This window comes from Canis lupus, chromosome 29 (genome assembly GCF_003254725.2).
Source record: "Canis lupus dingo isolate Sandy chromosome 29, ASM325472v2, whole genome shotgun sequence".
In the NCBI taxonomy this organism is placed as follows: domain Eukaryota; kingdom Metazoa; phylum Chordata; class Mammalia; order Carnivora; family Canidae; genus Canis; species Canis lupus.
The window spans coordinates 21,110,734-21,137,093 of NC_064271.1; the positions used below are offsets into that span (position 1 = coordinate 21,110,734).

A 26,360-nucleotide genomic window follows, 5' to 3' on the forward strand; every position below is an offset into this window, starting at 1 on the left:
CTGTAGCCCCCGTACCCCGCACAGACCTAGGACAGAGTAGGCACTCATAAATATCTGTTCAGTGAATAAACAAATGAATGAGATTTTTCTCAACACTCCTATTTTCAAAGGGCTTTCAGATCTGTTTCATCTTTTTCTCCAAACATTTGGAGACATTTTACATTAACAGGTCAGTTTTATCCCCATTGAATAGGTGAGGAAACCGAAATCCAAAAACGTGCCTTATTAGTGATTTGCTTTCATTCATTTTATTATGCCCATTAGTCCAGGATTTCTCAAAATGTGTTCCAGAGGTTGTGAATTCCGAAGGATGATAATAGTTATCATGTGATCGGGGGATCCATGGAAGAGTAAGTTTCAAAAATACTGCATGCTGAAATTTTAAAAGATTGGTTTATTCAACACAGTTTTAAGAGACTTTATTAAGCCACCGTACAAGGTGAACCTGGAGTGAGGATGGGTCAACACGTTCTTTAATGATGTAACCAGCAGTATTCGCGTGAAACAATCACTAGAGCGGTGCTTCTCAGATTGACATGTGCACGTGAATTACCTGGCAATCTTGTTAAAATGCAGATTCTGATTGTGTGGGTTTAAGGTAGGGTCTGAGATTCTGTGTTTCTCGCAAGCTCCCAGACATGCCCATACTGCTGGTCGCAGGGCCACGCTTTGAATAGCAAGGGATTAGAACATATCACAGTCAGGGAAAAAATATTTGGCACTTCAGTAGAGGAGCAGATAACACCACTGAAGTATATCCTAGTTGCCGTAAGAACCAACTGTTTAAACAAGTATGCCGTTTGAAGGGATGAGGGAATGGGGGATACACCCATATAAAGAGCAATTTTGGAAGAAGCAGCAAGCAAGACTACACTTAAGTAGCTTAAGTAGGGGAACTGTCATCCAGCTAATGTTCAGGTTAGGGACACAAGGGGGGAAGGGACACAAGGACGGTTAACTAGCCCCTTAATTGGCATACAGACTAATGTAGGTTCATTTTGTCATGAAAACCCAGGTAAGTGAGGGGGAGAAGGAAAGAAAGACCCAGTATCAGTGCAGATTTAATTATTATTTTCTTTCTCCACCTACAGACTCAAGTTCTGTGAGTTATGAAGTTTTGAAAACTATTTCATTATTCAAAATGGGGTAATAATGTCAGAAATTGGAGGGGGGAAATGGACTGAGAAGAAAAGTTGGTTTATTGCGAGTCAAGCGAGGAAGTAACACTACAAAGTACATTCAGATGGTTAAAGGGTTCATAGACCCTCATATCTCCAAAGACCCATCTTTCCACTGAGGCCCTGGTCTAGTCTGGGCACCTAGTTTTGACACCTGTGCTGCTGGCAGCTGCTAGTCTCTGGCAGCCTCTTCTCTCCCGGTCCCTTGACAACTGTGTTTTAATAACCTCTGTGGGTCACACAGTTCATAAATGCAGAGCTTGGGATTAGTTTAATGGAGGTGTGATAAGGTTCTCCCATAATATTTCTACTGGTGATTCATTTCTTCCAGTTATGGCTTGACATATTTTGGTAACTTATTTGAAACAAAAAGGCTAATAACTCATGACTTCCTGATAGATCAAAACCTTTATCAGTGTAAAGCACTATTTTTGCTGAATTTCATAATTTCTCCCTTCAGTTCTTTGTGTAAGTTCATTTGATCACTACTGTTGTTTACATTTTTAGATTTATCTTTGTTTATCTTTCTATAATGCTAGTTTATATTATTCCCTAGTAATTAAATTTCTGAACTCAAGCGGAGAATACTTGCTTTTCGCTGATGTTTATATTTTTGTCAGAGTTGATAGGTTTGATTTTATTTGGGTAGGATCATTTATGTTTTTGAGCTTTTGTGTGTCTTGCTGTTTTCCATCTTTTAAAGAAAGCTTTTCTGATATTGCCTGTTTTATTTTTTTCTATTTTTAGTGCATTCAGAGGTATTTATTCTGCTTAAAGTATGTTTGTGGTTACTTAACGATTTTTAAAAGAAATTGTCAAGCCTATATTTCTTAAGTTTCAAACATCAGGTATGAAACAGTATCTTTATTTGATTTGAATAGAATTGACGCCTTGCTAAGAAAAATGATTTAGTACACTTACCATCCCCTGTTCACCACCCATAATTGTGAAATGCAAAGAGTTTGGCTCTTTTTTATGGTTGTCAGAGCTGTCGTTGATCAATACTGGAGGCATAATCTACAGTTACATAGCACTGGCGGTTTTTGAAATGTATACAGTGGAAATTTATAAATGGGTTAGTCATTTCCCCATAAACATCTGTGTCCTGTGCCGTATACATCCATGCTATGATGTTTCTGATCTCTTGGAACATTTGTTGATTAGTGAGAATTCATAGGTATTTCTGTTCCAAAGTTTGGACTCTGGCATGGTCAGTTAAAACTAAGTTTCAAAATGTCATAAAACAACTATCTGGTGCCCAAGAGAACCTTAAGAAACATTCTTTTCTTCATGTTTCAGCCCTGTGTTTTATTGCACTTGTCTTATCTAGCGGAATTGGTGCACATGTCAAATGGTGTTCCTCATTATGGTGAAAAATGAAACAAAAGGTGCTTTTTCCCCATTACCTTAATATCCTGAAATAGCCAAAATATATACACATGGCACCAGAAGAACAGAGAGTTTGCCTTTTTCTAACTTGTTTTAAAAGTGCAGTGCAGACAGGCTAAATCCATCTGGGAATTCTGTGGGTCACAAGTGTCATTAGCAGTGCAGAGTTGAAGCCCCTGTCTAGAGCTGACTCTAGAATATTTACATGGGAAGGTTGTTTGTGGTGCCTTACATCTTCTCCTTTGAAGATTATGACTAAGGAGTTATTTTTTCTTTTATCAGTGATACATTCTTTGTTTAATTCAAAGGCATCTGATGCTTCTTACCTAATGCAAATTTTTAAGTTACACAGTATTCTGTATACTAACATAACATCCCAGATGTATAGTCCTAATGTTCTATTTACTCCTGTGATTTTCATCATTTGAAATATACTGTTCAAATCAGTTTCCATTTCAAAAATTATCTTCAGTGGTATCTCTCAATATATTTACTCGTAAATAGTTCTAATGAACTATTGTCATTTTTCAGAATATGAAGATATAGGTGTATAGCCTTGGGAACTTAAAACCTCAGCTAATTACTGTTTTCTGAGATATTGTATGTACATTCATGTAATATTTTTCTATGATAATGATTTCTTAAAACAGTTATTTAAAAGCAAATATTAACAATAAGTGGAAACATTTAAAATTCAATTTATTTTTGCAATTGCCATTCTGACTGGTTTAATCAAAACACCCATCCTGACTTTTCCCTCTCTCATCTTTTCCAAGCAGGTAAGAACCTGAATCTTAGGAAACATCTTAACCCAACCAGCAAATTTGTTTCCAGCCTGAAGGGCCTACCCCACGTTTCTGCTCCAGTAGCATGCTTCTCAAGGTAAACAACCTTAAAAGCTAAAAGTAGAACAGAATGACTACTTTAAGCAACTCATCAATTTTTTTTTGGCCCAATTTTATTCTATTTTCAAGGTGGGGTATGATAGTTGTGTACCACTCTTGGGAAAAACTAAAAGCAGCAGTTTCCTGAATGTTTGCATGCAAAGAACCCCAGTAAAGCCAACATGGTGTTATGTTTTGTTTTATTTTGTTTAAGATTTTGTTTTTAAGTAATCCCTATACCCAAGGTGGGGTATAGGCCCTCAAACTCGTGGCCCTGAGATCAAGAGTCCCACACTCTACCAACTAAGCCAGCCAGGTGCTCCCAACATGGTATTATCTTAATAACAAGGGAATCGCTGCATTTTGATTGATGATTCTTATTATAAATTCTAGAACTTAAAATGTCAATGTCAAAAATACCTCAAAATATTTCCATAGCATTTAGCTTTTCCTCTCACTGTCTTTTCTTCATAGTTAAAACATATGCACATATACCTACTTTAAAAACCTGACATTTTGAAAAATTTGATGTGCCACATAGGTAGTACACTTCGTATTATAGACTTAACATATTCCACATTTCAAAGGCTTGGCAAATTCCGTGGACTGTCATTCAACCCAATTTATAGAAACCTTGAAAATCCCTGATCTGCTGGCTGGTCATTTGCTGGCACTGTCACCATGAGCAGCTTGAGTCAGATGCATTTCAAGGCAGGAAGGGGCAGTGTAGCTCTTACAGGTGGTAAACCGCACTGTCAGGGGTTCACCCTGGGTGGTAGGTCGGTCTGCAGTGATTTGGATGAGAGAAGGGCCATTTCGTTCTCTTACAAGCTGAGAAGAATGGGGGGCTGACCACCAGATGGCGGTGCTCTGACTGCCACGGACCCACAGGGGTTCTGCTCCGGGGAGAAGGACAATTAGGCTTCACGTTTCTCATGCTATTTAAATTTGGATGGACAAACTTTTTGGCCAATTTATAATTGGGAAAGTTTTCCAAGTGACACTGGATGCTGGTAATTGCAAACATGTTTATAGGCAGCCTAATACTGCAGTTCTCCGGTACATTTCTGGTTCCTGTAGCACACTCTGGACTTGAAGGATAAAACTGCCTGGGTCCCCATGGTGAGGGGGAACTGACTCCGAGTCCCCCTTTGAAGACTGCAGTGTGGCTTGCTGGTTTCATTCCTTCGCAGGACCTAGCCTTTGTCTCCAGGGAGACACTTCCACGCATCACAGTATAAACTCAGGCCTGGCAGGTTGTGAAAGATTTTGTGTCTGCCTCGAGCATTCTGAAAGTAGAGATGTCTGCACTCTTCACCCCCCAACTCCTGGTTTTTCCCACCTTGATTTCCTCAGCTTTGGCTTCTTCAGAATCCGAGCTCTATAGTCTATACAGCATGTGGTTCTCAACTGACCTGTAGTGTTTTGTCTTTAATTTGCAGAGAGAAAAACAATCACCTTTGTTGAGTCACTTGATTCCTCTCTACCACCCAAAACACACACACACACACACACACACACACACACACACACTCACACACTCACTCTTCCCTCTCTTTGTGGAAGTCCTTAAGCCGAACTTAAGCTGCGGTTCCTGCTTTGCCCTGAAACCATGCCTACAGCACATGTTGATAAGAAATCTGCTGTTTTGGAAGAGTGGTTTCTGTGCGGCTGTGGGAGAGTTGATGGTATCCTAACAGGTTACTGAGCTTCAGTATTCAGTGTTGCTTCAAAATTAGATTATTGGAAGCTGGTTTGGAAGATGCAAGTGAAATAGTCTTTTAGGTCTTTCTGTCCATGAACCACAATAACCCTCCTCCCCTCCCTGTTCTATCTTTTCTTCTCCATCAATTTAATAATAATAAATTTAATAATTTAATAACTTTCTCTTCTGAGACTTTTATTCTTCAATGTACTCATTTTTTTTCAGATTTGGTTGGAGACAGGGAATAGATCTCCTTTAAGCTGCTACATACTCTGATTCACAAAGAAGTAGTATTTTATACACCTGGTTATTCTGTGTACTATTTATTGGCAGACTAAATAATGTAATCCTGTAACTGCAGTTGGAGTCTCTGTAAATCAGTACCAACATCCACCTTAGCCCTTGCAAGTGACCAATACATTTTAGTAGAGGAATGGGCAAAACCATATGTAATCGCCACTGTTGATTTTCCTGAGATTTAAAAAAAACAAACAAACAACCCTTTTGCACAAAACAAGTCTCTGTCAATGAGGTCTTCCCTGTGGGTTCAGTATCAATCACACCTCTAGGGGGCGCTGATTTTATTGTTGCCGTTAGTGGAATTGATGCTCAGTTGTCTTAAGCCTTCTTTCGCCTACTGAGAACAGGTGGCAAGGCTTGAGTGCTGTTTGGTGGGGAATCTACAGGTGGAAATTGCAAAGGGTGGCCTGCAGCTTCCTGTCTTGTCTCCCACTGAAGCTGTGCTTCCTTGAAAGCATGTTAATAATAAAGACATTAGTGCAAGAGACTCTTAAGTTAGAAGGTTCAGTTGTAACAGAATGAAGTTTAACCCATCATAAAGCTGCACAACAAACGGAACTGTGACAGTCCCTAGAATCAGAGACAAGTCCTCTGTCATTTGGCTCTGACTGCTTTTTAGAGACCATTTCCATAATGTCATCAGGAGGTGTTCTAGCTCTGATTCTTGCAGTTTCCCCGTAATTGCAACACAGCCAAGCAGGTGTTGTTCTGGAGGTTTCTGTGGCAGTCTTGGCACCTGGGATACCTTGGATTATGGAGTTATTGGCCCCACTGTCAAGCCCTGGGCCTGCATATGCTGCATACATTAAGTTAGATGTACTTGATAGGTTTTTTAAAACTCACTCTCTACCCTAGCCAATGATTATTTGTTTTGGAAGGACCCGAGTCATTTCCAGGCAGCCTTTTAAAATCTCATTCCCCTTAAAAATCAGCCTTTAAAATAAATCTGTGGTCCAAATGCATCTGGCAGATAGGAAAGATAACCTGGACAATTCCTATATGCACTAACATTTATATCTAGTCTTCAAATGATGTTTTATTTTCACCGTCTTCTTATACATTCATTTGAAATAGATATTCGACCCATGAAAGCTCTAAGTACATGGTGCCCTCTGTTTTAGTCATAGTAAACAAAGCAATTGGCCCATTTGAGTTTTTACAGCTTACAAAATGTCACTCATCTGAGAAGATAGTGATGTCATATCAAGCACATGAATGTAATTGGATTTGAGAAATTTTGGAATCAAACTGGGGGGAAAAATCTCTAGGATATGATAGCTGAGTTTTAAGATCATCCTTGTACAGTTCTTACATTTTTCAGCTTAGATAAAAATAGAAAAAATGTTTTAAATAAATAGCTGTTCTTCAGAACTTTGCAAATGATTTACTCTTCTGTAGTGGCTAGTATTTTTTGAGTGCTAATACTCAGAATAGTGCCAATTCACTATTCCAAGCGTTTTACCTGCAGGAACACACTTAACCATCAGCTCAATTCTATGAGGTTATCCCCACCTAACTAAGAGTTTAAGTTAAAGGGTTATCCCCACCTAACCAAGATCACACAGCTAGAAAGTCCTTTGACTTGGAGAGGCTTCAGAGCCTGCACACCTAATTTCATTATGCCTGCAGTGCCCTATGTCTCCTAATCTTCAATGCACTTACCTGTGAATGTTACGTTGCAAATATCTGCTCAGTGACCTTTCAAATATAGAGTCCCCAAGGGAAAAAAATTACCTTTTCCCTAATTTTTATTTAAGAGACAGGATAGCTTCATGATAAGAGCACGGCATCCAGAAGTAGACTTCTGAGGTCTCACCTCAGCACTGTGACTTTGGATAAGCTATTCTATCGAGAAGTGTCATGATTTCTTTCATAAAGCAAGGATGATGAATAAAATAGTCCCTACTACATAGGGTTGTTTTGAGAATCAAATGAGTTAATACATAGTGCTTAGAGCAGTACCTGATACACAGTAAATAATTCATAAGCCATCTTCTTGTTACTGTCATTTAACTGGCTCATATCAAAATGGTGAAAATGGTTAAACATACACAATGGTGGTGGTTTATCCTGACTAATGGAGAGTTAGTGTTCTGTTTGGTGATTTGAATCTGGGGCAAAAACAAAAATAAGGCAAAGTGCTATAATATATATTTTAGTTAGTTTTCTTTACATGTGAGGTTTTTATTGTAGTATACACTCCAGGATTTGTTTGGCTGGTAAGATCCAGAAGTACCGGGGAGTGCCGGCTTATATCTGAGGAAATTCCATAAGTAATCAGTATGACATGATCCTCTTTACCTCAGGTAAATCAGTTCTCTTAAACACACTGCAATAGCATTTATTGAGGTAGGTATTTTGCATGCATGATAATTTTCAATCCTACCAACACCATAGGGATATATATTCTTTATCACCATTTTAGACATGTGGAAACCTATCCAGAGTCACTCAGCCAATAGAATTAGGATCACTATTAAGGTTCAAGTTGTCAAAAAAAAAAAAAAAAAGTTCAAGTTGTCTAATTGCAAAGCACAGACTTCACCCATGCTAGCCATAGTCAAAAACCATCATCATCATCATCAACAACAATAGGAGATGGAAATAGTTGAAAAGGCAAAAAAAAAAAGTGATATTTTAATGTTTCTTTCACCAAATAGAGGCAAACCTTTAAAGGATAAAGGTCAACAGAATCGGGACAATAAACTTTTCTGAGGCAGATTGAACCAGTTTTCTTGCAGTATCTTTCAGGCCTGTGATATTTATTGTTTTCACTGATTTTTATTATTAATTCGTATGTTGTATTCATTGACATCTGTTATGTGTAAGGGCCTGGGCTGGAAGCTACAAAGGATGAAAGGATGGAAAAAAAATAGGGTATAATTCTTTGTATCACTTGAGACTATCATCATCTGTCTTTGGGTGAATACCCAGTAGTGAAATTATTGGATCATATGGTATTTCTAATTTTGGGGGGAACCTCCATACTGTTTTCCACAGTGGTTGCACCAATTTACATTCTCACTAATAGTGCATAAAGGTTCTGTTTTCTCCACATCCTTGTCAACACTTGCTGTTTATTGTGTTTTTCATTTTAGTCATTCTGACAGGTGTATGATAATATCTCCTTGTGGTTTTGATTTGCATTTCCCCAATGATGAGTGATGTTGAGAATCTTTTCATGTGTCAGTTGGCCCTTTGTATGTCTTCTTTAGAGAAATGTCCATTCATAACTTCTGCCCATTTTTAAGCTGGATTATTTGCTTTTTGGGTGTTACGTTGTATCAGTTCCTTATATATTTCAGATACTAAATCTTTATTGGATATGTTATTTGCAAATATCTCCTCCCATTCTGTAGGCTGCCTTTTAGTTTTCTTGATTCTTTACTTTGCAGAAATGTTTTATTTTGATAGAGTCCCAATAGTTTATTTTTTGCCTTATTTTCTTGCCTTAGGAGATGTATTTAGAAAATCTTGCTAGGGCTGATGGCAGAGAAATTACTGCCTGTGCTCTCTCATATGATTTTTATGGTTTCAAGTCTCACATTTAGATCTTTAATGAATTTTGAATTTTTGTGTATGGTAAAAGAAAGTGGTCCAGTTTCATTCTTTTGCATATTGTCCAGTTTTCCCAGTACCATTTGCTAAAGAGATGTTTTCCCATTGTATATTCATTTTTCCTTTGTTGAGGATTAATTGGCTATATTATTGTGGGCTTACTTCTGGGTTTTCTGTTCTATTACATCGCTCTTTGTGTCTAGTTTTGTGCCAATACCATTACTGTTTTAATTACCACTCCTCTGTAATATAACTTGAAATCTGGAATAGTTATACCTCCAGGTTTTCAAGGTTGTTTTGGCTCTTATCTCTTGTGGTTTCATACAAATTTTAGAATTGTATGTTCTAGTTCTGTGAAAAATTCTATTGGTATTTTGATAGGAATTGCATTGACAGTACATTGCTTTGGATAGTATGGACATTTTAACATATTCTTCCAACCCATGGGCATGGAGTGTCCTTTTTTTTCCTGCATCATCTTGAATTTCTTTCATCAATGTTTTATAGTCTTCAGAGTACAGGTCTTTCATCTTTTTTGGTTACATTTATTCCTAGAAAATTTATTGGTTTGGGTACAATTGTAAATGGGATTTTCTTAATTTCATTTTCTGTTGCTTCATTATTGTATAGAAATGGAACAGATTTCTGTACATTAATTTTGTACCCTGTGACTTCACTGAATTCATTTATCAGTTGTAGTAATTTTTTGGTGGAATCTTTATGGTTTTCTATATATAGTATCATAGAATCTGCAAATAATGAGAGTGGCATTTTTTCCTTATCAATGTGGACACCTTTTATTTTTGTCTGTAGTCTAATTGTTGTGGCTAGGATTCCAGTATTGTGTTGAATAAAAGTGGTGAGATTGGATATCTTTGTCTTGCTCCTGACCTTAGGAGAAGGGCTCTGTTTTTCACCATGGAGTATGACATTTGCTGTGGATTTTTCATATAAGACCTACTTTACAGAGGGTTTTTTTTTTAAACTTTTATTTATTTATGATAGGCACACAGTGAGAGAGAGAGAGAGACAGAGACACAGGCAGAGGGAGAAGCAGGCTCCATGCACCAGGAGCCCGACGTGGGATTCGATCCCGGGTCTCCAGGACCGCGCCCTGGGCCAAAGGCAGGCGCCAAACCGCTGCGCCACCCAGGGATCCCTACAGAGGGTTTTTATTATGAATGTATGTTATACTTTGTGAAATACTTTTTTGGGACTTATTGAAATGATCATATGGTTCTTATACTTTCTCTTATTGATGTGATGTATCATGTTGATTGTTTGGAAAATACTGAACCACCCTTGCATCCTGGCTATAAATCCCATTTGATTGTGGTGTATGATTTTTTAAAATGTGTTGTTGGATTCAGTTTGCTAATATTTTGCTGAGGATTTATGTTCATTAGAGATATTGGAATGTAGTTCTCTTTTTTTTGTAGTGTCTTTCTCTGGTTCCATATTTGATGGAAGCATTTTTACAAATCTCAAAAAACTTAAATGCAATAAAAAAACTCACACAACATACACATAAATAACATATACTATCTGTAGCTATACTAAAATTCATGCATGCCATAGGGTCTATTAATTTGGGTCTCAACTCAAAGTGACTTTAGGTGTGTCAGGAGCAGCAAGAAGGGTGTGGCAATTTTTTATAATTAGGATGGAGTACACAGTGTTCTACTTACAGGTCCTTCCAATGCAAAAACAAAAATACCAAATAGTAAAACTTAATATAATACTTTATTGTCTAATGCATTATACATTATATAATTATCAAGCAGAAATCCAGTATTGACATTTGTATTGTAGTTTAACAGTTAACATTTACTAGTCCTTGTTAAAATTTATGTTCCAACAAATTAGTTTTATACCCAAATAATGAGAAGTGGAGTGCAACTTGAACTTACTAGGCGTAGTAACTGGCATAAAATATGAATAAAGACATAGTTTAAAAGAATGTAGAAACCATCATTTCACACGTAGTGAAATAATCATATTTCTACTTTTTCCTCACTCTTTCCAAACTGGGAATGAGACTCAATGGGTCAGTCAAGCCACGCGCCACAGGAAGCACCACTGCAGGCTAATGCTAAGGGCAGTGTGTCTTTGCCTTTACTGCTTTCAACACAGAATTCCACCTGCTATTCCTTTGTTCCAGCTGCTCTTTTTTAAACCTATCTTGAAAAGAACTATGGTTATCTTCATCTTCTGTCTCAGAGATGATTTCCATCTTCTGAATGATGAGTTTAATAAGCTCATGCTGTTTTTCCAGAAGAGAAGTGAGATCCTTCAGCCTAAAAGGATATACAAATCTTGTGAATTTATCATCAACTAATTTTTCAGTCTATGAGTGCAGAAAGGCCTAGGTTACTAGAAGTGTTCTATACAGCAGAGGGGCTGTTCTCAGGTCATAGCTTCATGGTAGTCATAATCTTTCTCAGCAATACATATTTTTAAAGTGTTCTTCCTAAGGTTGCACTGTTGATTCTTGGTTAGTTTATCTTTATTCAAATTTTAAAGATTAAAATGGTATTGCACAGAAAGATTAAGTGGCTTGCTCGAGGTCCTAGAGTAAGTAGTTGAATAGGGCTTTAAATTCAGTTAAATTCATTCTAAAGCCCTCATGCTTAACTACTCTACACTATATAGCTCTAGGAATCCTCAGAATCTTTCAAAGCTTTGATGAATGAATTCAGATTGGTGAATTGTACCAAATAAGCTGTTGGGCCTAAAAAATTTCTCATGATTCTCAATATACTAGGACATCAGTCAATGAAAGTATGACTTAATATATGAAGTAAACACAAACATACCACACAACCTGACAGTATATATTATTTAAAAGTTTTAGGTTTTTCAAATACAGACAAAATGAAAAATACATACCGATATTTCTGTTTTGATATTTCTATTTCTAGAGAGGTGTCAACATTTGGAATTTCCTGTCTTGCCTCTTTGGTGTAAAAAATGAAATGAAATATACGCTGTAGGATAAGAGATTAATAGTTACTCAGGTTGAACTCAGTTCAGGAACTATTTCTTGAATGTGTGCCATGATTCAGCTACCGAGCCAGGTATGCTAGCTAGCACCACAAATATTCTAGGACATAGCTATGGCCCTCAAGGAGCTCACAATCTGTTGAGAGAAACCTATTATCAAGAGCTATAAAACAAAATCATATATATAATAATAAAGGATAGTACAAGATGTATGGATAGTGTAGGAGGAGGAGGAAACTGGAGCAGAGGATCGTTTATGAAAATGTGTAATTGAATCATCTTACATTTTCTCATGAAAAATGCCCATCATAAGTGGTGGTATTCCATATAGGACTAGCTGTTCTTTCTCTTAAAACTTCCCTGCACCATTATCCAACACAATTGAATTTCCCATAAGTTTCTGAAATGCTATTTTAATGTATATTTTTAAAATTTACTGTCTTTTAAACCTCTGGCAGACTGGAAAAGGCCAAGGAAAAATGTGAAATGACCAAGAATGAGCCAATTATAGGAGTCCAGGCAAGAGAAGAGGACAGCTCACACAGACCACCCAGGAGGCCTATGGGAGGCTCCCTAAACATGGGAATGACTGGATATGAGGGGCCAAGAAAGGGAAAAGAGACATCAAGGATGACATTTTGCACAAGCAACTGAATGGTGTTGACATTAATTGAAATAAGAAACTTTGGAGAGGAAAGAGGCTTCTTTATTCTTTCCCTACAAGGGGAGTGAAACACAGGAGGAGTGAAAATTGTGAGTTTCTTTTGCATGAGTTTGTTTTGAATTTGCAGAATTTGAGATACCTTTAAGACATACCGGTGAAGATGTTATGTATCTACCAGTGTAGATAGTTGGACATAGGAGCCTGGAATGCAAAGGGAGCTTTAGGCTACAGAATCAACTGCTCAGTCTTCTGTGTTTTAGGAGTAGTTGCAACCATGGATATGAGTGAAATTAAACAGGGAAATAATGGAGTTAGAAAAAGCCTAGGCTGATACTCAGATTGACTTTATCATTTTATGAATACACAGTAAAAAATTAATGTGCAGAGAACTCAGAATATTCATAGAGGAGGGAGCCCAGGCATGGTCAGGACTGGCATCCATTACTTCTGACTTTTAATACAGTCCCTTTCTCATTATAATGCAATAGCTTTGTTTAGTCTCTGACAACTAGTATATTTTCTATAGTGTACATTTCCCACATATCCGCATGTGTGTATATACGTATCCAAGTGTATGTAACCATGTGCTCCATATATGTAAGTGGTATGTGACTATAAAAAACAGAAAAGGTATATCTACACTGTAAAAAAAGATACAGGGCATGGCTGATCCAGCCATCCACCCATGGGCTATCACAGGGGTGTGGTACATACTTCAGGGCTGTGAATGAGCCACTAGGAAGAACAAAATTAATGTCTCCCTCCCACTGCCCATAACTTTCTCACTTTCTCACTTTCTCATGTGATAATCATGCACTTTGTTTTTTAAATCACAGTTAATTCTTTTCCATAGGCACAGTGACTCAAAGTCTATACAAGGGTACGCTTACAGATAACACAATGAATGAATGTCAAGCAGTATCATGTGATTTATGCTGATATTTTTCACATGTACTTACTAATAACCCTGTACATCTGGGCCTGTTGGGGTACACGACGATGGACTTCTGATCTACTTTGCGTAGGAACCAGAGTGGCAGCTTCTTCTCTAAGCTGGTATGAAGTTCCACCTAAGGGACAGTTTAGATTTATTGAGAGGAATCATTAATATGCATCTAGAATTTTTATATGACACAGAAGCAATCATTAGTAGAGCAAACTAAAAGCTGACTCATGTGTTCTGCTTTAGGTACAGGCAGCAGGGCTGGCCAGCCTCCCTGTCTCCCACCTCATCCACTGACAAGACAGTGGCAGCAATCTGCAGTTGGGGAAACTGTTTAAAGAAGAAATTCAATTTAAGTGAGATGTTCACTGGTCATAGACTGTGACTGACAGTGGGCCTACAGGAATAAAACTTCGTCCATATTCTGGGGCATTACACTACAAAATGCACACAACTGGGATGTGTGGTTGGTATGAATGTGCACTGGTGCGGGAGAGGAAGCAGCGCTTAGATGGAGGAAAACGACAGGAAGCAGTGAAAGGATTACAACCGGCACATCTACAAGTACTCTTATCAATTTTTCATGGCTGTGCTATCTGGGGCAAAATGGTTTATTCATGACAGATCTTGAATATAATTTCTATTTTCAGAGACAATCTTTTGTCTCATTTAATGGATTTACCTTGAATTGATATTTAGTTTAATTTTCAACTTTTCTTTTTGTTTGCCAAATTTATCTTCTACTCTTTTTTTCTTATAGTCCTTTTTCTCTGTTGCCATGTAGGTGAGTTCTCTAAGGCCATAGGCTTTTTTATATATGGGCGCGTAAGTGGTTTATATCCACAAATGGTGAAATGGTTAACAACTTCCCTGACCACCTGTTTAGAACTCTGACCCATCTCCCACATAACATACTCTGTATCTTTTTTCCCTATTTTCATAGCATTTCCGCTACTTCATGTGCTATAAGTTCCAGTTTCAAGAGCAGCTATGTTTTCTTGTATTTTATTAACACCACCAATTAGGTATTTTCTTTGAGTTTCTATAATAAATAATTTCCAAGGTTCCTTTTTCCCTCAGGTCTTAAGGACAACATTCCTTTCCCCTTGCAATATACATTTTTTTTCAGAGGTCACACATTATCATTTGCTTACTCAAACTTGATTGAAAAAGATTTATTTAAGCCTAGTGTTTGCCAACAGACAAAGCACACGATAAGTCTTAACCTTGTTCACTTTCTACATAGGATTTGCCAGATTTTCCTTCTCAAATAAATATCCTGGGAAGGATGGCCAGCAGAGCCTCAAGTCCAAGCTTGGTCTAGTAGACCCACGGACTGTGGCTCCTCTGGACTAAGGGAGCATCTTCACCCTTTCTAACTGGTGGGTTTTCCATATTGAAGGTAATTTTGTGGTGTGCATGATGTACATAAGTGTATATAGTGTCTATAGCTGCCAGCCTGTACTGGAAGTGGAGGTATTAAACAGCTCCAAGCCCCCCCCCCAAACATTCACAACTCCTGTCCTTGAGGAACTGTTACATCTCCCAGCATGCAGCATCCCAGGAACCTTTCTGCCCCGATGTAGGTTTGAGATGATTTTGGAGAAGACTAAATGTCCCTCTGTGAAATGTGCTGCTGCCTGTCTCCTCGGGCCCCAGGTCTGATGTGGCCTCCAATTAGGGTTGTAGGTATAACATAGAGAGTTTTACATGGATGAAGAGATTTGCTTAAAAAATAACTTCAGGGAAATAAGAGAATGACTTCCTGATTTTCTCGTCAATGTTCTTCATAATCTAAAACTAGGAAGATAACATAGGAGCAATTGTTCTGCCCATTTCCTTTACAGGCTTTTGCACTATTGTGTTTCAGGGAAGAGATCAAATCTAATATTGAATTGTGCTTTTCATATCAACGCTACTGACCCTGTAGTAGAGTGGGCTTCCCCCAGATGTCTATGTAGTATTATTGCTTCTGTTCATTTATTTACTTTCCTTGATCTCTCCAAGAGTTATTAGTTATGAAGTACTGCTGACATGCCTGCAAAGACATTTATACATCTCTTTTCCTCTCCTCATCCACCTACCCAGAGTCCTGCACTCCATCTTTGTTACAGTAATAACTGGTCAGTTAGCTCTTCCTTCCTGTAATCTTTCCCCACTAAATCAAGAACATAACAGGTCACCTTAAACACCACTTTCATTTTGTTCCCATTATTTGGAAGAGCTGATAATAACTTCCCACTTACTAACAACATAATTTGAAGCCCTTCCATCATTTACTGCCCTTACTTTCAAAGCAAAAGGTTTCTGGATGGCTTGGTCAATAGAGTGGGACTCTAGATCTCAGGGTTGTTGAGTTTGTAGAGTGAGACTCTAGATCTCAGGTTGGGTGTAGAGATTACTCAAAAACATCTTTAAGGGATCCCTGGGTGGTGCAGTGGTTTGGCGCCTGCCTTTGGCCCAGGGCGCGATCCTGGAGACCCAGGATCGAATCCCACGTCGGGCTCCCGGTGCATGGAGCCTGCTTCTCCCTCTGCCTATGTCTCTGCCTCTCTCTCTCTCTCTCTGTGTGACTATCATAAATAAATAAAAATTTAAAAAAATCTTTAAAAACAACAAAGCTAAGGTTTTCCTTTGTTTGCTACTTTTTAATAAAGCTCTCTATCAATTTAAGCAGCCTTAGTACCCTCTAAGGAGCCATCCTTCCAGGCCATGTGGCCTTTCACCCTTCCTTAGCCACTTCTTATTCTGCCTTCAGCCCTTTGCTCCTGCTGGGTCCTGCCTTTTGGACTGGCCTTGCTGCTCTTCTAAATCCCATCTTTCAGTGTCCGTCTCACATGCCAACTCTTTCATGTAGCATTTCCTTAACTGCGTTGGCATTTATTTTCTGTACCTAACATTTTAACCATTTAATTTATATATTTTTGTTCTTTAAATGTGCCAAACCCTCTGTATAATATATGGCTTAGTCACAGAAAATAAGAGTTTAAGGATGGTTCTAAGCTGATTTTAATATTTTATACTCTGTTTAGTTGATATGGTCTCTGATTAGACTTATTTATTAAAGTCAGTATAAATTGTACTGTGTTCCACACATATCATGTACTAGAACAGTTTTTTTAGAGATAAACATATGTTAATGTATAGCTGAATGAGTAAGAGAGAAGAAAGCAGCATGACAAAAGTGAAGAGGATAAAGTTAAATCTTACCATGACTTATTCTTTTTCTTGAACTGGCCTAAATTTCTAAATGTGCATGTTCAACTGGTCATCAGTATTTTTATTTAATTTTTTATGATTTTTTTAAAAGATTTTATTTATTTATTCATGAGAGAGAGAGAGAAAGGCAGAGACACAGGCAGAGGGAGAAGCAGTCTCCATGCAGGGAGCCTGACGTGGGACTCGATCCTGGGACTCCAGGATCTGGCCCTGGGCTGAAGGCTGTGCTAAACCTCTGAGCCACCCAGGCTGCCCGGTTATCAATATTTTTAAAGCATCAAATATTCCCATTCAAATATGAAATTTAAAGATAATGCAGTAAGAGCATAGAAAGTTTTTCATTGTGTAACAGGTAAGTACCTCATATGATTCAATAGCCAAGGACCTACCCAGAAGCCTCTGACTAGCAAATTTTACATTGAATGGTCTACAAATATGTAAGAATTGCGACAAATGAACAAAACCTCATGGATGTGGTTAACACTTCAATATAACCCATGATGTGTGAATCTTGCAATGCTATAGCTAGAAGATCAGTAGCTCCTTGCAACAGATGGGCTGTGATAGGACAATACCTCACACTGGTGACATTCCTATGATATTCTTATTTAGCAGCTAGCCACCTGGTGGGCCACATGTTAACATTAAAAGAGGCTCAGATAATTTCTCAGTTTCTCTGCTAAGATTGTTCTAGGAAAATTTCTTCATCATTTGTGATTCTTTGACAACAGGTATACCAGAGAACATGCACAATAGGTACTCTATGCTGTGGTGTTTCTCATCACTGACAAAATATCAGTTTTAAATAATTGTTCACAGAAATCAGCTATTCTTATACATGAATAATTAAGATGGGGCTAATTTCATTCTGTTTTAAAATAAATACAGTACTTACCTGCATAGCAATCCTCTTCAATAATGCATGCTTCTGGACCTCTGCAATGTCACCAACTGCCAAACCAATCTGAAGTAAAACACAGCATTGAGTCATTACCAGTTTAATGGCTCACCTAAAAATGCACTAAGATCTCTGGCTGAATGGAGGGAGTTAGCATGTAATTGCATAGTAGTGGCCTCAACACACATTGCTAACACATCTTGCAGAAAACTGCAAAGCCTGTATACCTTGGTAACAATGGTATTACCATTGGTATTACCACAATGGATTCAGTAATCCTAAGTGTTATCGTAAAAAATTAAGTACCCAAATTAATCTGAAATTCATTTTAATTTAAAATAAAAATATGTTCTTTTGGAGATGACAGGGGTAATAATGATATCAAATGCCATTAGGGTAGCCATGCAAGATGGTTGCAAACTCCAGGAATTTAGCATCTTGTTTACCTGAATGCCATGGGTAAACAAGAGTGACTTAACAACGTAGAAAAGTTAAATGGTAAACGGAGGCAATGCAGGAATGTATACCTTACATATGTTTGGCAGGAAAGGTACACTACAAGGGTGGGTGTGGTTTTGGTAAAAACAAACAGTAACTCTGTCTAGAAATCCACGGCTTCGTAGAATTAGGTGGGGGGAAGTTGTCAGCTCAGTTCTACTCAATCCAAGTTAAATCAGCTTACTTACATTAGCTGATTCCTATTTGATAGGCAGGCAGTACCTATCTATGCTGAACCAGCCTCCCGGATGGTGATGCTCTCAAAAAGCTTGAAGTCAAGTAAACTCCATGAGAGAAGGGCTCTGTCTGTCCAAGTCACTACTGTATGCCCAGTGCTTAGAACCATGTGGAACACATAGTAGGTATACAATGTAGCGACTGAGTGCATGAATAAGCAGCGAAAGAGTATATGCTGGGGTACGCCAACTAGCACTAAGAACCATGTATGGTGTGTAAGTAGGCTTTACTTGGCAGGATAATGATTTTTAATTCAGAAGCCTTGACGTTGACATTCTCTCTATAGTTTATATCAGCCTCCATCAAAACCAGCTATATCATACCTGCTGCTTCACACATTTAAGTTACTTCCCTAGGATCTGAAGACCTGTGATCTGATGAGTCATAGAGTAGATAAATTTCTAATATTTAATAGTAGCTAACACTTAATGCTTATCATATGCCAAACCCTGTTTTAAGTGCTTTTGTATTAGCTTATTTCATCCTCACAACAACCTAGGAAGTAGGTTTTATGTTTTTTTTTTCTGATTTGTGTCCTCAAAACTATGAAAACACCCTAAATTGGATGCCCAATTCAGACTAGGGTGATGGCAGGGGGCGGGGGGTGTAGGGGGTGTGGTTAAGAAAGTCTACCTAGGAGAGATGCTGCTTGAGCCGAGTGTTGAGAGCTTAGAAAGAGCCCAAAGTGGGAGGCCTTGCAGGAAAAGTAGCAGTTTATGTGGGGCCCAGAAGACACAAAAGTCTGGCACACTCAGTGAACATTCATGGTGCATGTCTGGGTAAATCCTGCCAACAGTGGGAAGCTGGGTAAGAATCTGGGTAAGATCCAGATCATGAGAACGCTTGCATGCCATGCTGATGGATTTAGACTGAATTGAAGAGTCCTAGGGGCAAAAAAAGATGAAAAAGCCACTGACAGGTCCAGCTTTTCCTTATCAGAACATCACTGTGGTGACAGTTTTCAGGAAGGATTAGATAGAGAAGTAAGACAAGACAGAATGTTCAGGCTACTGCAGTAATATGGATGAGGAACTACGAGGGCATAAGCAAATATTTACCTTACATTAATGAGGGCGTAGGAGGCAAATATTTACCATAAGAAGTGAGGAGAGGACAGGGCTGAATTCTAGAGTATCTTCCAATGATCTGAGTCAGATGACTAGGAGGTGCTACTGAGAGGCAGCAGCCGAGTTTAAAGGAAAGAAAACATTGACAGTCCTGGCTCTGTTGGTCTGGGATGTGCAGGTGGAGATGGGACCAATGTGTACCCATTGGCCAAATCCACTTCTAGATAATTATCTTCCAAAACGTAAGTGATGCTAAGAGAAGAATGTGGGCTTTATGTCATTCTTTATTATTCTTAGTGCTATCCTTTACTTTTCTAGGTCATCAAAATAAAACTCTGGAGTTGTATTAAGTGAATCAAAACATTAAGTAGTTTTTTTTCTTTTTAAAAATATTGAATAGCACAATCCCTGGTGCATAGTCAACTCAGTAAAAGTGTATTGAAAGTGTGCATACATAAATGAATAAGGAAAAAAACATGTACTGTAATATCAGCTTGGGCATCCCATGGGCCTGGTGTGTACTTCTGCCTCATTGGCCAACATGCTCATGGCTGGAGCAGGTTCTCTGTGAAGGGCATGCTCATGTATGCTGAGGATTTTCAGGCTGTAACTGGTTTAGAGATGGTACCTGAATGCCACCGATGCCCTCTTCCCCATTTGAATCTCTGGTCAATGAGAAGTTTAAAGGCAGAGATGAGGTTATAATCCTTCATCCCACCAAGGTCTCTGCCCAACCTCTGACCTCCATTCCAAACCTAGAGCAGTACACACCATCTTTGTTTCCTTGTTCTGCTTTGTAGTTCCTCACAGCATTTATCATCCCCATGACATTATATTTATTTACTACTTCATGACCAGTTTATAATGTAAGTACTGGGTATTGGTCTATTCACCACTGTTTCCCAGCACCTGGATCACTGTCTGGATTCATCCTAAGTATATGCTAAGTGAATGCATCTTTGCATCCCCTGGGCCTCATGCTGTGCCTGGTACACCCCAGGCACTAAATGAATGTTGAATGAATGTATTTTATAATAGTCTCTTTTTCCTTTCATGAAGGGAGATTAAGAAGGCTAAGAATAATTATCATGGCTAAAAGCCCCCAAATGATCAACAAACAGAAAATACAAGAATAAATTACTTACAAGTAAATTCATGAGCACAATTGGGACAAACATTGTGAAGGCAATAAGTTGTGTAAAGGAAAGAACTGGATATGCCAATTCATTTCTCAAAAAAGGCTCTAAGAAGGCATCACGATAATTAATATCTCCTAGCATCATGGTGAAGGTCTGGATTATGGAAAGCAATGGAGAGCTGAAAGCATCCTGAGAAAAGACAGTAAGATAAAAATGAAATGCAAAATGCATATAATGAAAAACTATTTCCTGAAGGATAATGATAAAAATCATATTTAAAATACTTTTTTTTAAGTCACAGGACTATAGCTACTGCAAGTGATAAGAACTACTAATAAACTGGTGATAAAGTCATCAAAAAAAGATCTTTTCTGCATCTATAACAAACCATCATGCATTATAAACTTTTTGACAATGGAAAAAAGTCATTTAGTTAGACAAAATTTTTTCCTGCAAAAAATCATTTGAAGGCTATTTTATCAGATAAAAAATTGTTATGTTACTACTGATTTCCTAGGGTATTCAGATTTAAGTAAAAATATGTATTCCCAATATTGACATTAGCACAACCAACTCCTGACACAGCTGCCTCACCTGCAAACTCAGGAGAACATAAAAGCTGAGGCCAAAAGCCAGAAGAAGGAAGACAAACACGACCGTAGACCTCAATAAAGTTTTCATAATTACCTCCAACATAACAATGAAAATGCCACAATTTTCAAATCTAGGAAAAAATAAAAATTATACATTCACTTTTCTGGCCAAACCATATTTCATTCAGTGTCAATATTTATCATGCACTAGGTTCTACAGATGAGTAACTGAGGCCAGTTACTTTCAAAAAAGGAGACATGAGAAATCATAAATAGTTGTCTTATTTTCAAACTGTTTGTCGAACAGCTTTGTTTCTTTTTGTTTCTTGTTAATGTTTATCTTTGACTATTTGACCACTAGGCATCACTTCAAACAAAGTAGGAGTGGAAAATCTTCCCAAGTGCCATCAAAGCTTGATAAAGGGATCCTAGAGATGAGTTATATGATGCACCCAGTGGAGACTCTATATGAACTCATGTACCTGAAGGGCACATGCATGTGATGTACATTCACCATGTTCAGGGCCTCCTGAGCTTTCCTTTTTTCTCTCTCAGAAACAAACATTGTGAAATGTTTGAGTAGATAATGCATGTGTCATCTAGCCACCAATTTGGACATTTCCTTTGGTAAAGACAACTTGTTAAAGGGGGAATCACAAGACTTTAAAGCTGACAGGGACTTTAGCTTTTAGAGGTCTCAGAAACTAAGTTCCCAAAAGATGTCCGGTAATTTTTTTTTTTTTGATGTCCGGTAATTCACTAAGGTCACTCATAATGACAAAGCCAAGAGAGTGGCAGCACCTGGACTTGCCTTGAGGCCTCCTGACTTCCAGGCCACTGCTCTTCCCACCATATCATGTCCTTTCCAAAGGGCTGGGCTCAACCCCACAGCACTGTGCTTGGAACACAGCAATGCAGGTGATATGATAGGAAAAGCATGGTCTCTAGGGTTAGTACTCATTTTACTTGGGTAAAATGGCTACATCTTGACTTAAACTGAGATCCTGGGAAAGTTACTTGACTTAGCCCTTATCATCATCTTTTATATAGTGTGAGTAATAACATGTACCTCTTATTATTGTAAAGACTCTATGAAATAACAGTTAACATCAGCAAGTGTGGGAAGTAAGGGAACTTAGTCCTTTTTTCCCTCCTCTAGAATTAGATGTTTTTGAGATTTTCTCTTCTATCACTATTATTCCCATACCTATCACTTCATTTTTATTTTTTTAATCTAAAGTAAATGCTTAGCAAATAATACCAAGTAAAACCAAAAATAGCTAATACTTTTATTTCCATTTACTCCCAATATTTAATATAGATTTGTCAAGACCAATAGTTTTGACCTGGGGTAATTTTGCCACTCAGAAGATACCTGACAATATCCGGATACATTTTTTGTTGTCACGTGGTGAGGGGGTGCTACAGATTATCTAGTGAGTAGAAGCCAGGGATGCTGCTAAACATTCTACAATGCACAGGACATCCCCCTCACAACAAAAAAATATCTAGTCCCAAATTTCAGTAGTGTCAAGGTTAAGAAATCCTGATCTACACTCTGAACTCCAAACCTCCTTTCCCTTTTCCTTAATAGTATATAAAAGCTATCTTCACAGTCTTAATTAGAAAAGGAATAAGCCAATTATAAATTTATGGTACTTATAATAGTACTTTTAATATTAAAAATACCTAAGGGATATAGAAGTTATTCAAGCTGGCTTTACCTCTGAAGATACAATAAGAAGTTCATCCAGTAGAAGTATATAGCAATTGCTCCACATTGCCACTGCACATAAGCTGGTATACCAATGAATAAGGGTAACACAAAAATAATGCTTGTTGTGTAGATAATCCATTCAACTGCATTGGCCTGATCCAACATATAATTCCTTTTCTGAGGGTGAAAAGAATTCAGAATTACCACATGCAGAGACCAAGACCTGGCATCTTATGGATGTCATTTCCTATTCTTAAAGATTTCATATTCTGGACATCAAATATCCTATAGAGGTGACCATTTCATTATCAATAAAAAATGTAGAGACCAACTAACTCTGTTAGAGAAATCATATAACTTTACAGTTTTACTTTAGACTGTAATCTGTAAAAAATGAAAATTATGAGAAGAATAATATGCCCTAGATCATTTAAGCTAAAATGAAAACAATACAGTCTCTCAGAATTGTGACAATTTACTGCAAGTACACACCACACCTAAATAGACGGGATCCCTGGGTGGCGCAGCGGTTTGGCGCCTGCCTTTGGCCCAGGGCGCGATCCTGGAGACCCGGGATCGAATCCCACATCGGGCTCCCTGCATGGAGCCTGCTTCTCCCTCTACCTATGTCTCTGCCTCTCTCTCTCTCTCTGACTATCATGAATAAATAAATAAAATCTTTAAAAAAATAAATAAATAAATAGACATGCATATATATATATCTATATAGATATATATAGATATATATATATATACACTTCAATGTAGTGTTTCAAATATGAAGCACTGAATCATTAACATTCTTTAACATGGATATTAACGTCCTTATGTAACAAAATAAATTTTCACATAATATGAGGTATTGTATAAAAGATATCTTATAAAAAGATGCACAAAAAATAAAAAATAATAAGACTTTAAACTGAGAAATAAAAGATTGATGCCATTTATTAACCAAAGTAAGGACCTGTAGATAATTCACATAATTCTTGGTTCACCCATTGAAAAAAAAGGTATGAAGTAAAATTATGCTATAAAGAGTTCCCAAATTTTATTATAACTTGAAATTTTATCCAATAAAGAAAAGCCTTATTAAGAAAGGAATTCGAAGAATAACCCATTTGAAATGGAGTCATGGACCAAGTAAATAGTTACATTCAAGAGTATCAAATTCAAAATCTCTTATGTTAGTAAAATATCTAACTCTTATCAGAGAAAAGACAGAAAAGGCATTCATAAGCTCATTTGTAACTAAACAGACCCTTATGGACTAAAAACCAGAACATCTTTACTTCAGATTTATCAAATAGGCATCATCCAATGCAAGAGTCTATCTAAAATCATGTGATTTCTACAGTTGAAAAGTTTATGCTTGGTATTTCTAATCTACCCATTTGTCAAGTTATGTGATTTTATTCTGACATATACTGCCTCATATATAGTTTAGCAATTTAGGTTCTGCATATTAAAATACTTGCAACTTTAGAGATATAAAATGTATTGTGTACCTGTTGGAAGATTTGGGTCACTTCTTTGCAGTATCCAAATATACTGGATAAAAAAACTAAAATCATACAAACTTTTATAGAATATGAGTTCTGAAACAAAAAAGTATAAAGCAAACAATTATGAATGATATCAAAACAACGCTTAAGCTTCTTCATAATTTCCACTATAAAATGTTTACTTTTTCTTCTGCTTCACTCCTACATACTGTTCATATTTGCTTTAAGCAGAAAATTACTGTGATACCAATATAAAGACAACTCATACTCATTTCATAATGTCCTTTTTTAAGGGAGGTTCAAAACTTACCACACAAATTTTAAAAGAATATGAATCTGTAGACCTATGTAAAAAAAATTTTTTTTACTATGGTAAAATACACATAAAATTTACTATTTTAAAAGTTTTACATGTACATTTACATTTCAAAATGTATAATTTTGAGGCATTAAGTACAGTCACTATGTTATGCAACCACCACAACTACCCATCATCCTCTAGCTCCGTAATTCTTCATCACCCCCAAACACAAACTCTATATCCACTAAGAACCACTCCCTCTCCCTAAATCCTGACAGCTACAAATCTGCTTTTGTAGACCTATTTTAAAGCTTTCTACTTCAGCATTAAAGCTAGTATCTCATACATATCATGTCTCTTTAATTTACAAAATCAATTATTGACTGATTTATTTATATTCCCTCTCATTCCATGAAGGATATCAGGAGAAATTGTTCATATATGAATTCTACAGTCCGTTTATAATAATCAAAGTCCTGATATTTCAGATTATGCAGCATTTCTAAGAAAAAAAAGCATACTTTTGATCATCTTTTAAGAAGTTGAAATACGAAGGCCAATCAAAAATACCTTGGTGTCTAATATTTCTGAGTGATCAGTAGTTTCATTGATGATTCCAGTTGAGTTGAAAGCCATACCTGGCTTTATACTGACAACAAGAAAGGTCATAGGCAGGAGACCAAGACAGTAAGATCCTAGGTTCATAATATGGGCTCTAAAACCATAAGCCAACCTATAAAAATAAACCAATTTATTTCAACCAAAAATATTTACATAAGATAACCTGTGGAAAAAGTAGTTGTAATCTCTCTCAGAAATCTATTTGGTACATTCATTGATCTTTAGAACCAAGATCTTCAAATTCACCTTTTTTCATTTTTATAAAAGGAATCTCAACTTCCCAGAAAATCATGACTTGCTGAAATCTCTCACCAACTAATGGAAGAACAGAGACTTAAGCTCATATTTTCTAACTTCCACATTATTTGCTCTTTCTAGGTGCCTCTCTCACTTCACTGTGCTCTAAGATGCAAGGCCTAGGAGTGCTTCCACCCCCAAAATATTTAATGTCAAACAACAGTATTTTTAATTTTTTTAAGATTTTATTTATTTATTCAAGAGAGACACACACACACAGAGAGAGAGAGAGAGAGAGAGAGGCAGAGACACAGGCAGAGGGAGAAGCAGGCTCCATGCAGGGAGCCCGACGTGGGACTAGATCCTGGGACTCCAGGATCAAGCCCTGAGCTGAAGGTGGCGCTAAACCGCTGGGCCACTCAGGCTGCCCATAACAACAGCATTTTCAATACCAAGATTTGCCTTTGACACATTTTTTTTTCAAAGTATAAAACATTAATAAAATCTAAACATAATTATTTAGAAGACTTTAAGCAAACTCAATGGAGGTATTATTAAAAAGAATTACTACTTAATACCTACCATTTCATAAGTAAGTATTCTTTACACACAGGATGGTTGAGAAGCTCTATGCGGTTATGTTGTACCATTGCCTGAGAAATAAGGAAAGATCAATAAAAATAAACCTATTAAACTATTAAGTA

General features: G+C 37.3%; 1 protein-coding gene across 1 annotated transcript in view; it reads right to left on the minus strand.

The window, feature by feature from the left end:
* Positions 1 to 10,738: 10,738 nt before the first annotated feature.
* TRPA1 (transient receptor potential cation channel subfamily A member 1) overlaps positions 10,739 to 26,360 on the minus strand; it is a 52,203-nt gene continuing 36,581 nt past the window's right edge. Inside the window, exons 18-27 of the mRNA XM_025477993.3 lie at positions 26,239 to 26,309; positions 25,369 to 25,531; positions 24,501 to 24,590; positions 23,000 to 23,169; positions 21,277 to 21,406; positions 20,689 to 20,871; positions 17,739 to 17,807; positions 13,641 to 13,751; positions 11,904 to 12,001; positions 10,739 to 11,311 (exon numbers count right to left, since the gene is read on the minus strand). Coding sequence (XP_025333778.1) covers positions 11,107 to 11,311; positions 11,904 to 12,001; positions 13,641 to 13,751; positions 17,739 to 17,807; positions 20,689 to 20,871; positions 21,277 to 21,406; positions 23,000 to 23,169; positions 24,501 to 24,590; positions 25,369 to 25,531; positions 26,239 to 26,309 — 1,290 coding nt within the window. The 3' untranslated portion in view covers positions 10,739 to 11,106. The remainder of the gene's footprint in view (positions 11,312 to 11,903; positions 12,002 to 13,640; positions 13,752 to 17,738; positions 17,808 to 20,688; positions 20,872 to 21,276; positions 21,407 to 22,999; positions 23,170 to 24,500; positions 24,591 to 25,368; positions 25,532 to 26,238; positions 26,310 to 26,360) is intronic.